Source organism: Podarcis filfolensis (genome assembly GCF_964270895.1).
Source record: "Podarcis filfolensis genome assembly, chromosome: 9".
Taxonomy (NCBI): Eukaryota; Metazoa; Chordata; class Lepidosauria; order Squamata; family Lacertidae; genus Podarcis; species Podarcis filfolensis.
Genome location: NC_139610.1, coordinates 19,309,805 through 19,323,519, shown reverse-complemented (window position 1 = coordinate 19,323,519; position 13,715 = coordinate 19,309,805). Strand labels below are relative to the sequence as shown.

At 42.4% G+C, this 13,715-nt stretch overlaps 1 protein-coding gene and 1 long non-coding RNA gene across 2 annotated transcripts in view; both read right to left on the bottom strand.

The window, feature by feature from the left end:
- Positions 1 to 247: 247 nt before the first annotated feature.
- On the bottom strand, positions 248 to 4,049 carry LOC310770332. The gene is made up of 2 exons (XR_014552079.1): positions 1,532 to 4,049; positions 248 to 1,451 (listed from the first exon to the last, which is right to left on the bottom strand). It is a non-coding gene; the product is annotated as an uncharacterized lncRNA (long non-coding RNA).
- A 1,226-nt stretch (positions 4,050 to 5,275) lies between these two features.
- Positions 5,276 to 13,715, bottom strand: part of GABRA4 (gamma-aminobutyric acid type A receptor subunit alpha4) — a 65,985-nt gene continuing 57,545 nt past the window's right edge. Inside the window, exon 9 of the mRNA XM_083630496.1 lies at positions 5,276 to 7,396. Within this exon, the coding sequence (XP_083486622.1) occupies positions 6,860 to 7,396 (537 nt within the window). The 3' untranslated portion in view covers positions 5,276 to 6,859. The remainder of the gene's footprint in view (positions 7,397 to 13,715) is intronic.

Sequence of the window (13,715 nt, the reverse complement as noted above, 5' to 3'; positions counted from 1 at the left end):
CTTTGTAACTCTACGTATTGGGAGAAAGATAGTTGTACTTAGGTGCATTGAAACCAGTGGGGGAACTAACTCAGTGCTCATTCCTTTCAATAGGACTTAAGCATGGCAAACCTTCTTGGGCTCCAGGCCTGCTAAAGACTATGAGTTGGATCTTGCCCTCTTGAAATGTTTGGGATGGGTGCTGCTGCTTGGAGGAAACTTTCCTTCCATGAACTTCCTTAAGTTAATTTAGGAGCCAGTCTTGGCCTGAGGTGTTTCCTCCCTCTCCCACCTGTCCTCCCCTCACATCGTTTTGGAAGATACCCACCCACCTACCCCCAGCTGCAGGGAGAAAGAAGGGATGGGAGAATTGTCTTCAATTCAATCAACTTATTTTAGGGCCTAAGCCAATGGCCCTAATCCAACTCCTATTAGTAAGGACTAAGCCCCATTAAAAGCAACCATCCTTGAGTTAGTCACTATCTTGTTCCACTGATTTCAAGGGGAGTAAGTCCTAACTAGCAATCTATAGCTGGACTGAGAGCACTGCTGATGAAACTTTCTACATTGGGCTGATCCCAGATATTTAGGCCCAGTTCTGTAGGCAGAGGGAGGATTCACTAGGTTATTCTGGTTGTGCTTAAATTAATTAATTCATTTATTTATTGTTGTTGTATTTCTACTCCCAAGAAGAGGTGCTAGTGAGATTTCCCCCCTCAAGTGCTGAAATAACTTGGCCACACCTGGGCTGGATCTACATTGATCTGTAAAAATATTATTAAAAATAATGTTATATAATGCTCAATGCATTTTTCCATTGCTGGTGGATCGCTGTTCTGCAGCACCCTCGGGTGTCATTTCTAACATTATAACCAACCGGTGTAGATGAGTCCTTAGATTCTATGCAACATGACTTGCTCTGGCCAGGACCTTTGCTGTAAAGGCAGCAAAGTGTATTTGTCAGGGCCCTGGTAATAGCCCCTACCCCTTGTGGAAGCTGCTCTCAAGAAGCATCATAAGAAGGCACCATTTGTGAGAACCAGCAGCACCCTGTTGTGTGCTCTTTGTGCAGCTGGAATTGGAAAAATCACACAAAACATGCTAAGCACATACACTAGAGGCTGGTCCACTTGATCAAAGAGGTACTGAGTCACTAACCTCACTTTGTTCTCAGCCAGCCCTCCACCTACTTACAAGGGACTGGGGGTGGATACTGTCTTCCAGTTTCCTTCGCCTTTCCCATGCACAACTCAAAAGGGAGGAAACTGGGGACAAAAGATGAATTAGTTGGCCCTGCCTGTTGATGTGCCTCCACCTACTGTTGGTCTCCCGACCTTCTGCCCTAACATTCCCATTGAGCACAGGGCATCACTGATCCTATACTGAACGCCTATGTGAAAGTACCAGTCCTCACAAAAGATGCCTTTTTATGGATGGAACCCAATGGATGACCCCTTCATGTTCCAAAGGGGCTCTTGATAACAAGGAGCTCTCGTTTATATGATTCATATGTTTGATTTTTTTAAAAAAATAAATAATGAGAGTTTCACACTGCCCTTTGAAGACTCCCTGTCTGGATTTGAGAAGTTTTCTGAAGTCACCTTCACAGAATTGCATCTGTTTCTGAGGTTCTTGATGGATTTGCTAATTTACAAAAGGAAAAGAAGCTAATTTACAAAGAAAAGCTAATTTACCAATTAAAAAGGAGGATTCTCTCATTGCCTTCTTCAAAAGGATTGAAGACACAATTCGACTTCAGATTTTACATTCCAATAGACTGATTTGCTTCAAAAATCCTTATAATGCAAGAACACAGAAAGATGTCCCCCAAAAGTAAATCAAATTACATATTACAAAGCAACACAATAGAAAATATTTTTTAAAGCATATCTGTTGCATCACCAGATTCAGTACTGGAAACCAAACATGCTCAGCTGGCGGTGCTTATACATCAACAAAAAAAATACATTTTGCTTCTCAGAGACTTAAGCTCGGAACACTTAAAAAAACACTGTATAAAAATGATAAGAATGATTGTTACTTCTTGACTTGGAATAGAATTATCTTTATCTGTGTCTTTTGGATGTAAGCACACAGGTGTTGAGAGGTATTTATATGATCCCTTGTAAAATGACAGATTAAAAGGGGAAAGATTTGAAAATAGCCTCAGAAACTTTCTTAAGAGGGAAAGGAAATCTTGCTCTGTATTCAAATCTATAAGGGGCTACTTCCATTCTCAAGTTGTACAATCCCAGGGAGATATTGGTTGCCCTATTTCTTTGCCACTTCCTGGACACTACTGTGTTTGATCCCAGAGTTGGGAGGTGGGGAACTGTAGGGAATCTGGGGCTTCACTCATGATTTCCCAGCATTTTTTAAAATGGCTGTTGGTGAAAAATGACAGCATGAAAGGACAATCACCATTCAAATGAAGAAAGAAGTACGAGAGGGAGGGCGCATGTCAGATGAGGAAAGAATGTAGATTGGTGATGAAAGCAACCTTAACAGCAATATTGCAGGCTTCTGAGGCACCCAGAAAATCTGTCTCCTCTGACTAGAAACTACTTCAATGAAGCCCAGGTCATCTCAAACAGAGGGGAAGCAAGCAATTTTGCATGCTTTATTGGAGTAACCATTAAACAAGTTGTATTTGTGGGTTGTGACTCTGCCTCGATAGCTGAAAGAAGGAGATTTGATTGTGAGTTATTAACTACAGTGGGCCCAGCTACTTGTGGGGCTGAAGACAGATATGGTGCAAGAAGTGTGAAGAAGTCAAGAAATATGGCACCCATGGTGGGAGCATGGAGTGTAGGAGGCTGGGGCCTACTTCACATGAACAAACTATTCTTTTTCCACACACAGCCGTGTACTTGAGTGCCTGGCCATGTAAAGAAACTTCAGTGTGAACCTGCTGCTTACACAAGGACAGTTGCAGCCATCTTGATGTGTGAATATAAGGAATTAGTTGACTCTCAAGAGAGGCCTGCGCAACTCATGACCCACCAAGCCAAACACAGCCCACCAGTCATGCACTGTGGCCTGCCAGATAGCTGCCAGCATACTACAAAAAATGATAATTTATCAAGCCCCTGGTAGCCCACTAACTATGGCTAGCAGACTATATACAGCTTGTTTGCTTAGTCATTGTACAGGCCCAACTCCCAAGATGGCATGGAGGAAATGAACAATGGGATTTCATAAAGGCAGAGAAACAACAATGTAACCCAGCCAAAAAGCTTTTACTATATACTGCTTGTAGGTCTTTGAAATCTTTGAATCATTGTGGTGTACTTTCAGCACAGTCCAAAATTCACAAGGCATGATAGAGAAAAAGGCTTCTGTAAGTGCCATCTGTAATGCATTGATTTCCTCTGATTTCCCCAGTCTTTGCTTCATAAATCTACTACAAGACTCAAAATAAATACAAAACATTCCAACTGGACAGCTACAATATTGAAATTCCCAGAATGTGGAGGTGGACACAGACACATATTATACCGTGAATCTGTACCTGAATGATTCAAACAAGTTTGCCTCAGAATGAGAGGACTCAATTAAGGACAATTTGATCACCTGTATGGGCTCAGGCTTAACTCTGATTACCACCTCCCCCTCTCAGAATCTAACTTAGATATGGGGCAATAATAAAGCCATTAATTCATTTCACTAGTTCCACCATCTATGGAATTCTAGTAACATTGGGCTTACCAGTTGTAGAGTCTGTTAAGCAAGAAAGGTGTCATTTAAAGATAGTATTCTAGCTAGCTGCCATGCCATCTGTACCACAGTCGGAGTTACTGTCATGAAGGTCACCCAGTCACACCTATAGCTCTGCCTATTTTATTGTGCTGTTCCTTTTGACTGCTCTTCTGTTTGGCTACTACTTCTGAAATGAGGCACCTCCTATACTCACAGAGATGCCCCACATGTTTTAAAACCCTGGAAGATCAGGATTCACAAATGCATGGGGAGCCTCCATTAGAACAGGAGGCCCCCCCATTTCAGAAGTAGAATTATTATTATTATTATTATTATTATTATTATTATTATTATTATTATTAATTTATTTATACCCCACCCACACAATAAAAGATCAGACATAAAAAAACTTCCCTATACAGGGCTGCCTTCAGATGTCTTCTAAAAGTCAGAGAGTTGTTTATTTCCTTGACATCTGATGGGAAGGCGTTCCACATTGCGGGTGCCACTACCGAGAAGGTCCACTGCCTGGTTCCCTGTAACCTTACTTCTCACAGTGGGGGAACCGCCAGAAGGCCCTCGGAGCTAGAACTCAGTGTCTGGGCTGAACGATGGAGGTGGAGATGCTCCTTCAGGTATATTGGGCCAAGGCCGTAAGAATGCAAGTAACTTTAATATCAGACCAAGCACCCATCTAGTCTAGCATCCTGTTCTTATAGTGGCCAGCCACACCTGAGTGTGACAACACTCTTCTCTGTCCTGAATCTTCCAACTTTCAGCTTCATTGGAGGACCCCAACTTCTAGTTTTTTCATGAGAAAGGGGGGGAAACTTGTTTCAATTCACATTCTCTGCAGTATGCATAATCGAAAACAGTCAAGAGTCACGCAGTGATGGGCAGTGCTTCTTCATGGCACTGTAGAAGGCTCTTTTTAGAACTGTATGAAACCAGGTGAACTTTAAGAAGAAAACTTGGAAACAGGCTTTTTAAAAGGGACTTTGTCCATATATCTTGAGAAAACATGGGCAATAACAGCTGTCTGCTTTTAAAGGCACTGAAGACACTACTAGAGAGAATGCAGAAGTACAGTGGTACCTCGGGTTACAAACTTAATTCATTCCAGAGGTCCGTTCTTAACCCGAAACCTTTCTTAACCTGAGGCGCACTTTCGCTAATGGGGCCTCCCACTGCCACTGCACCACTGGCCTGTGATTTCCGTTCTCATCCCGGGGCAAAGTTCGCAACTCAGAGCAACTACTTCCGGGCTAGCGGAGTTCGTAACATGAAGCGTTTGTAACCCAAGGTACCACTGTAGTGTTCTAGGGGTGACCCTAGCAGGTTATTCATTCACCTGAACCTTCACAGCTTGCATTACAGACAGACATACCAAAAATGTTGAAGGGAGTATTCATAGTTACTTCCCGTGCCAATGTGATGGCCTACCCCTCTTGTAACATGTTGGCTGTCTGCCTTTTGGTGAAATATTGAATCCAGGGAGTGGGGAGACTCGTGGACAGATAAAGAAGAAATACACAAATGAGGAGAGACATGAGGCGAGATACAATTTTGATGGAAACAATACTTTCCGAGCTTGATCTTTCTTTTCTTTTCAGAGTTGTAAGTCAAGAGAAACACAAACGGTTCTCCAAAGCAATCCCTTAGGACTAGCTCACAGAAGTCGTAAATGTTTGCTCCAGTGCAATGTTATCATAATGTTGCCGCAGTGCTGCCAAAATTTAACATTTGTAGTTTGTAGCTGTCACGAATCCACATTCTAAATATTTATGGGTTGGTGCTGCAGGTTGTACAATTCGGCTAAACCAGTAAAGTGCTTAAAACACGGTACTCTCAGAATTGGCTCATTTCTTATGTTCTGACACTGGTATGGGAATCGCTTTGCCATGACCCAGTTCCATGGTCAGACAGAGGCTGTTCAACATTCATGTGGGAAACATAGGTTCCTACATACAAATGTCACAGAAGTACCTAGGTTAAAATCCACAGGAAGCAGCCCCAGTGCCACAGTGGAAAGACCTGAAGTTATTGTGACTAAGGCCACTGAAACAGGAACAACAACCAGGCCCTGGTTCAATATTCACATATTCAAGGTAAGATGTATTAGAAATGTAAGCTAAAGACATCAAAGCAAGTGAAGAGGGGAAACATCCTGGCAAGCGAGGGAAGAAAAAACAAAAATATCACGGAAAGTAGAGGGGCAAATCCATCCATTTGGTACTCTTCTTCTATAAAGCAACTGTTGAAGGGCAAACATTAAGTGAACTTGAGCCTAACATAGCTTAAATGGAAGAATGATGCTTAAATGATTTATGGAGGATGCACATGAAATGCAGGGCAATGCAACTAGCAAGTTGATTTAAATAAGACGAGTTCCAGTTTACTTAGACAGGTTATACAATCCAATTCAAGCTTAGCACTATTGTGTCCCATTCATATTAGTGGAACTGACTTAAATTGGGCTTGGTCATGACCCTAATTTGGCAGCCAAAAAGATTTTGTGCAAGTGTTTTACCTTAAGACCCACCCAAGCTTAGTTCAAAAACATAACTGCCTGTGCATTTTGTTTAGTAGAAATTATCTACCCCCTTATTTGCATAGCTCTTTTCTCTGAAAGCTTCCCCACATACAGCAAGTTTTTTTGCTTTGCTTTCCACTACATGAATGCATTTTCTTTTCCAGGGTGTGTCTTTACCAGCGAAGGTATGAATAACCTCCAATTCACAGCCATCTCAACTCACAGGAGAGAATACTGTCCTGCAGCTAGGCCATGAAAACATCAGCTTCTACTTACTGGTGCACACTTTCAGGAAAGTCAGACCACATTTACTGTATACATGTATCTGTATATCACTATAATATATTTGCTTCCCATCTCTGTTCTTCCCAATGGCCCCATGCATTTTTGTTCAAACAGAACACCATTTCAAAAAGGCCTGGAAGACAGTGTCCATACTCCCTGCCCCTCCATTTTGCTGCATTAATTTACCTAATAATACCTGCCCTTTACCATGGGAAAATGAGCACAGAGCTTTTTCTCTCTCTTTTTTTTATAAAATAAGCATTAAAGGTTTCTTTTTTAAAAAATAGCTTTAAAAGAAGAAACTCTGCATTCAAATGTGTGTAGAATAAATTTCAGAAAAAAACCTACTACATAGCAGCAAGACTACATTAGACTTTTCGATTTCTCCATCGTGTCCTTGGATAGATACACCACCCAGTAGACCATATTAAATGCTCCAAAGGTGACAGGGAACAAAATGCGTGCATATTTGTCTATCTTACTGGTGCCAGAGCTTGAGGGTGGGGGAGGAGGAGGAGGAGGAGCGATGACTGACGACTTTGAAGGCGCCCCCAAAGTATTTGCTGTAGTCTGAATCTGCTCCAGTCTAGATCCAAGTAAACGATGAATGGTTGGAGATCCAGCCGTGGCTTGCTGGGGTATATATCCTGTTAAAACTGGGGTAGAGGGAGGAGCTGAAGGAGTAGCTCTTGCAGAAGCCAATGTTTCAGATATGCTAATTCGGCTGAAGGGGTTCGGACTTGATGCTGAGGGAGATCGGGGCATAACGTCCGAAGGCCCCTGAGTTACTGTGGAAGGTGGCATGGAACTGTTTCCTGTATCAATTCTCCTGACGCTCTCCGTTTCCGTCTGTACGGTGGTATTAGTTCTTTTTCTCACATTTGAATTTGAGTCCGTGCTCTGCAATATGAAAAAGAACAACATCAGAAAATATCATGAGCAGATGAAATCGCAAGCAGGATTTGAAATATGAGCAGCGGTAGAAAATTTGATAATATATGAAATAGAAGAGAATCTCCTAGGCGAAAAGTTTGTTAAAATGCAATATGTAAATAGGATGGGATTAAGAACCGCACGGAGGGGAAAGCAGGAGGTCAAAGTTGAAAGAGAAATGCATAACAAATTTGGGATCTGGAATTTATATCTAAAGATTTTAAAGTTTAATAAAAAATTGACACAAAAAGAACATCTGCAGCTTTAGAAAGAATTTTGCATGAGCAAAATCCTGAAATTTAGGAATGCGGCTAGGGCATTCAGTGCAGATTTGTTGGTCAACATGAAATCTCTTATTCCCATTACATAGCAACATATTCATATGGCCAGTTAGACAATCACAGTTAGAAAACTATCTCACTGAATTTTCGTTGTGATTTGGCAATGTAGACACTAGACAGCTATTTTGGTTGGGTTGCTGACGATTGAGAAGCTATTTGGCATATTACATAAAGTTATATCACGGTAGTATTCCAGACTGTAGCATTTCATTTTCAGAGTACAGGGAGTTATATGCTCCCTTACATAAAGACCTCCCAAAATGTAATAAACCAGTCGATCAAGGTCATGCTAAAACTTTAAGCCTGAAGAGCTACTTTGCATAGAGTAGACAGAGGTTACATATAATTGACAAACCTCTCAATGTGAGGGAACATTCCAAAGTGCAGTCCGAAGTGGTACAGTCCATTATTCTACCACTTCTGTCTACAACCTCATTCTTGTAATATGTTGAAAGGCTCTGACAACAGGGACAATATCCATGGGAAAGATCCATGTAATGCAAGCCACATTGATATTTCTGGAAATAGCCCAGGTACTCAGCTGTGTTCTAGCACAACTCTATGCCCATTTTAATAAAGGCCCGGGTGGGAAATGTTTTCAGCACACTGTAGTTTGCATAGTTCATGCGGACTGAATTTCAAATCTGGATGTAAAGCTTGTTCATAGAGATTGAACGTGCCAATCTTCCCTCTGGCAGTGCTTGTATGCTTAGCCCAGTGTGAAATGGTGCAGTGTGACTGACCTTAATACTCACAGCTATGGCTAAATGTGGCCAGTGGTGTAGCATGGGTTGTCAGCACCCGGGGCAAGGCAAGTAATTTGTGAGTGAGCCAGGTAGGGGCAGAGAGCTGCGAGTGCGAGCGTGCACCCCCCCCAGATGTTGCGGCTGGTGCGGCCGGCCCCCCCTACACCCCCCACGCTACGCCACTGAATGTGGCTCCAATTTTCAGGGAGTAAAAAATAAAAAAATCTTAATTGAATAAATGCCAGTGATGTAACTCATTTGAGCATTCTTTCTTCCTGACAAAATAAATCTCGACCCAAAGTAATGCTGTCTCTTGCAGTACCAAAGAACATAGGAATTTGATGAGTCTGTAAAAATTTTTGAACACTGTGGATATCTTTTTGTATCCAGCATTGCTTCTGATGACAAATGGTTTTACAGCAGAATTCTGTATGTGCCTACTCAGAATTAAGTGTCTCTGAGTTCAAAGGAACTTATTTGCAGGTAAATGGGTATAGGTTTGTAGTCTTTAGTTGCAGCCATGCACACATTTACGTCCAAACACACTGCCCAGGCCTGCAGCCACAGCAGGCGCTGTGATTCTCCAGCAGTTTCAGAGGTGTACTCCATTGTCTTGTGAGACAAAAGGATGCTACCAACATGTACAAACATGCAGTTTGATGTATAAATCCATCTCCATTTTTCCAGTGTGCTGATTTGTTAAAGCGTTCATGCTGTTAGACTACAACTCCCATCATGGCTGATCATTAGCCATCCTGGCTGGGGCTGATGAGAGCTGGAGTCCATCAACATCCCAAGAACCACATTGGTTATGCCTTGGCTTGAGTAAGTGGAATGGGGAGCGGAAATAAGCACAGGCAACGTTGAGGAGAGTTAAAAGAATGGCATGCCTGCAGAATGGCATACACTTAGTAGAGTCCCTTTGTTACACGTACAACCTAACATGTGGCAGGATATACACGTATACAACTGAGCTTCACAATTCTTTCATCTCGAAAAGGGGGGAAGAGCAATGTACCATGTGGACGTGCACACAGGTTGTGTAATTGTGCATAGAAGTTTATAACACTCTGAGAGCAGAGCATTCACTGCTACTTAAGAAATCCTTGACAATACAGTGGTACCTCAGGTTACATACGCTTCAGGTTACAGACTCCGCTAACCCAGAAATAGTACCTCAGGTTAAGTACTTTGCTTCAGGATGAGAACAGAAATCGTGCTCCAGCGGCACGGCAGCAGCAGGAGGCCCCATTAGCTAAAGTGGTGCTTCAGGTTAAGAACAGCTTCAGGTTAAGAACGGACCTCCAGAACGTATTAAGATCTTAACCCGAGATACCACTGTAAAGCACTTTAAGCCTTCAAAAATGCAGAGAAACCCAGTGGTAATGTTCACATCTTTGAAAACACAGAGTAATTAAATGGTAAGAAAACTTGGTTATGCCATCGAGCGCTCTACATGATGGCACAATGGGGGTGGGGATTTGTTAGGAAGGAAACATAATTTGTTTCCCGAACAAATCATTTACATTTGAAGAGGAACCCAAAAATATGATTGTGTGCAGCCACAAAAATGTATAATAAATAGGAAGACCTCTTGCATGTGGTCTTTTGAACCCTATTGCTATTAAGCCTACTGCCAGCTTTTCTGCCACTTGAGAATGCACTGCATGAAGAGACAGAAGAAGAATAACAGTGAAAAATAATACCGTTAAAAGATAAAGGTTTGTTTCTAGGACCTCTGCCTGATATGTTATTATTGTTTATTTACTAGAGTGGTGATTATGCAGGGTTGGGGTGTTGTTTTGATGAACAGGATGGTTTTTTTATGAACAGGGTAACCTTTGATACTGTTCCCCACAGAAACTGATACAAAATACATTGACATGCAAATGCTTTTCTTTCGAAATGGAATCCGAAGCACCTTATTATGGGGAAAGAAGAGAGTTTAATTTTCCTCAGAGGTGTTCTCTGTTATGCATTCAGCTGACAGTTTGCTCCTGGCCTTTACTTCAGGTAGGCCAAAACTTGCAGTATTAAGCAGAATTTACTTCTGAGATCTCCCCCTGCTGCCCCTTCCAGAAGCATTTAGTCATTACCTACCCAACACAATGTTTTGAATATTCTTTGTTTTGAAAAGGGGTGAAGGGGTGTGTGTGTGTGTGTGTGTGTGTGTGTGTGTGTGTTTGACAGCCAGAAACAGCAGAGTTTTAACTTTTTTGATTTCTCCCAAGGGCTCGCACAAGATGCTCTTTTCATCAGCACAGTCACTTGTGGAAATCTTATCAGCTCTATTTGGCACAAAGGTATGATAACTAGGCAAACTTCCTTGCAGGCATGTATAAATATTGTAATTAATGCTGCAGCCGTCTCTTTCCAAATGGAAGCACATTTAATTGACCGTGTGTAATGCAATGGAGTATGCCGTTGGCATAATTTGCTGCAAATCTGTCTAATCTATTGTTAAACATTATGGCAGCTCTGTTCAATAAGATTGTGTGTCTCACCTTATGGTTCAAAATCCATCTTGATACAATAAGGGGCAGTGAGGGGTGGGGGGAGAGGAGCTACTAATCTCTGTTTGCAAAAACAACTCACAGATCCTCCGCTGCTTCCTCCTCACCAACTAAACTCTCTAGGTGTGACCGCTTGTTATCAAGCAAACATGGTGCTCAAGTACAAGACAACCCATGCTCTTTGATTTTTAACAAGGTTTGCCCATTAGAAACAGCTGTTCACCTGCAGTGCAAATTTTGAAGAAGAAGAAAGTCCTCTGAGCCACCATAATCCTCCACTTGAGCCAGAAAAAGAAGTATTATATTGTTTTGCTCGTATTAGCAGCTTATGACAAGCAAGCCAATTTTGCACTCCAGTGAAGTCGGATTGCAAATTTAGCATGAGCTGAAACTGTGCATCCCGGCAAAAGCTGAGATTACAAAAGCTGAGATTTGCAGCAGGTAGCTCACCTGCCTATTAACCAGCACCACAAAAATTACAAACAAAAATTACAAACAGTGGAACCAAATGAACAAGTAAAAAACATACCACAGTAGATTTAGAGAGCAAGACACAGAATTCCAGAATATCATGGAGATGGTATATCTAAATGCTTCCTCATATGTGATGGCTTACAATGTGTAGGAAATATTTTACATGGGGGAGCATGAAACATAACACCATAGACTTAGAGGGCATCTCCTCCAACCTTCTGTTCAGTGCAGAAAGCCCAAAGCTGAATCATGTTCAACTGATGACTAGCCTGCTTTGAAGTCCTTCAGCAAGGGAAAGCCTCCTATCAACCCTCTAAATCAGGGTTTCCCAGACTTGTGTCTCCAGCTGTTTTTGGACTACAACTCCCATGACCCTTAGCTAGCCAGTGGTCAGGGGTGATGGAAACTGTAGTCCAAAAACGGCTGGAGACACAAGTTTGGGAAACCCTGCTTTAAATCAAAGATGAGTGTTGTCATTCAAAAATATCTGGAAGACCACTGGTTCCCCATCTCTCCTCTAAGTAATCAGTTCCATTGCTGAACTGCTCTAACCACCAAAGGGTTTCTCCTAATGTTCAGCTGAAATGTCCACTCCAGTATATGGGACACTGATCCCCCCCCCCCAGTTTGAGTAATGGCTTCAAGTTACAAGAAAGGAGATTGTCAGGAAAAACTTTCTGACAATAAGAGCTGTTCGACGGTGTTCAACGGTGGAACGGTCTCCTTCAAGAGGTTCCTTCAGAAGGTCTCCTTCAGGAGGTTGTGGACTCTCCTTCCTTGGAGGTTTTGAAGCAGAGGTTGGATGGCCATAAAAATACAAGATGGGTGACACCTGGCTTGAGAGCAGTACATGTGAAAAGGATCTAGGAGTCTTGGTTGACCACAAACGTGACATGAGCCAACAGTGTGATGCGGCAGCTAAAAAAGCCAATGCAATTCTGGGCTGCATCAATAGGAGTATAGCATCTAGATCAAGGGAAGTAATAGTGCCACTGTATTCTGCTCTGGTCAGACCTCACCTGGAGTACTGTGTCCAGTTCTGGGCACCACAGTTCAAGAAGGACACTGACAAACTGGAACGTGTCCAGAGGAGGGCAACCAAAATGGTCAAAGGCCTGGAAACGATGCCTTATGAGGAACGGCTAAGGGAGCTGGGCATGTTTAGCCTGGAGAAGAGGAGGTTAAGGGGTGATGGAAGGAGCCATGTTCAAATATATAAAAGGATGTCACATAGAGGAGGGAGAAAGGTTGTTTTCTGCTGCTCCAGAGAAGCGGACATGGAGCAATGGATCCAAACTACAAGAAAGAAGATTCCACCTAAACATTAGGAAGAACTTCGTGACAGTAAGAGCTGTTCGACAGTGGAATTTGCTGCCAAGGAGTGTGGTGGAGTCTCCTTCTTTGGAGGTCTTTAAGCAGAGGCTTGACAACCATATGTCAGGAGTGCTCTGATGGTGTTTCCTGCTTGGCAGGGGGTTGGACTCGATGGCCCTTGTGGTCTCTTCCAACTCTATGATTCTATGATTCTATGATCTTTCATGGATGCTTTAGATGAGATTCCTGCATTGCAGGGGTTGGCGCAGATAACCCCTGGGGTCCCTTCCAACTCTACAATTCTATGATTCTATGACATCCAATTATATGAAGATAAGGAGTAAATCTTTAGCTCTTATAATGCTGGAGATCAATGATGATGAGGATCCTATACATAACTTAAAAATTAAGCACTATACTAAAGCTAAAAGAAGGCAACTCTGTCCACAGACATACAATCCAATATATGTATTATGATCATTAGTTCTCACACATTGAAATAAATGGGACTTAAGCATGCTCAGCTTGGGCTGGATGATACTCCATGCATTACGAGTTACAGGACATCTCTTGCATGCATAGCTTGCAGGCATCTGGACAGAATCTGCCCAAGGCTTAGACACTAAAGTGGCCTAGAGAAACATGGCAGGGATGCAAGGCTGCTTCAGGTATGTATCTGCCCCACAAGCTGAACAACTGCAGAATTTAATATTTGGGATCTTCCTAGCACACAGCAGCCAACACTCTTATTCTTCATTCTAGAATCTACCCTGCCCTCCCAGTCTACTGGGAAAGACTAACCCAGCCTTTCCCAACCTGGTGTCTTCCAGATGTTGTTGGACTCATATCTGACCATTGGTCATGTTGCCTAGGGGTAATGGAGCAACATCTGGAAGGC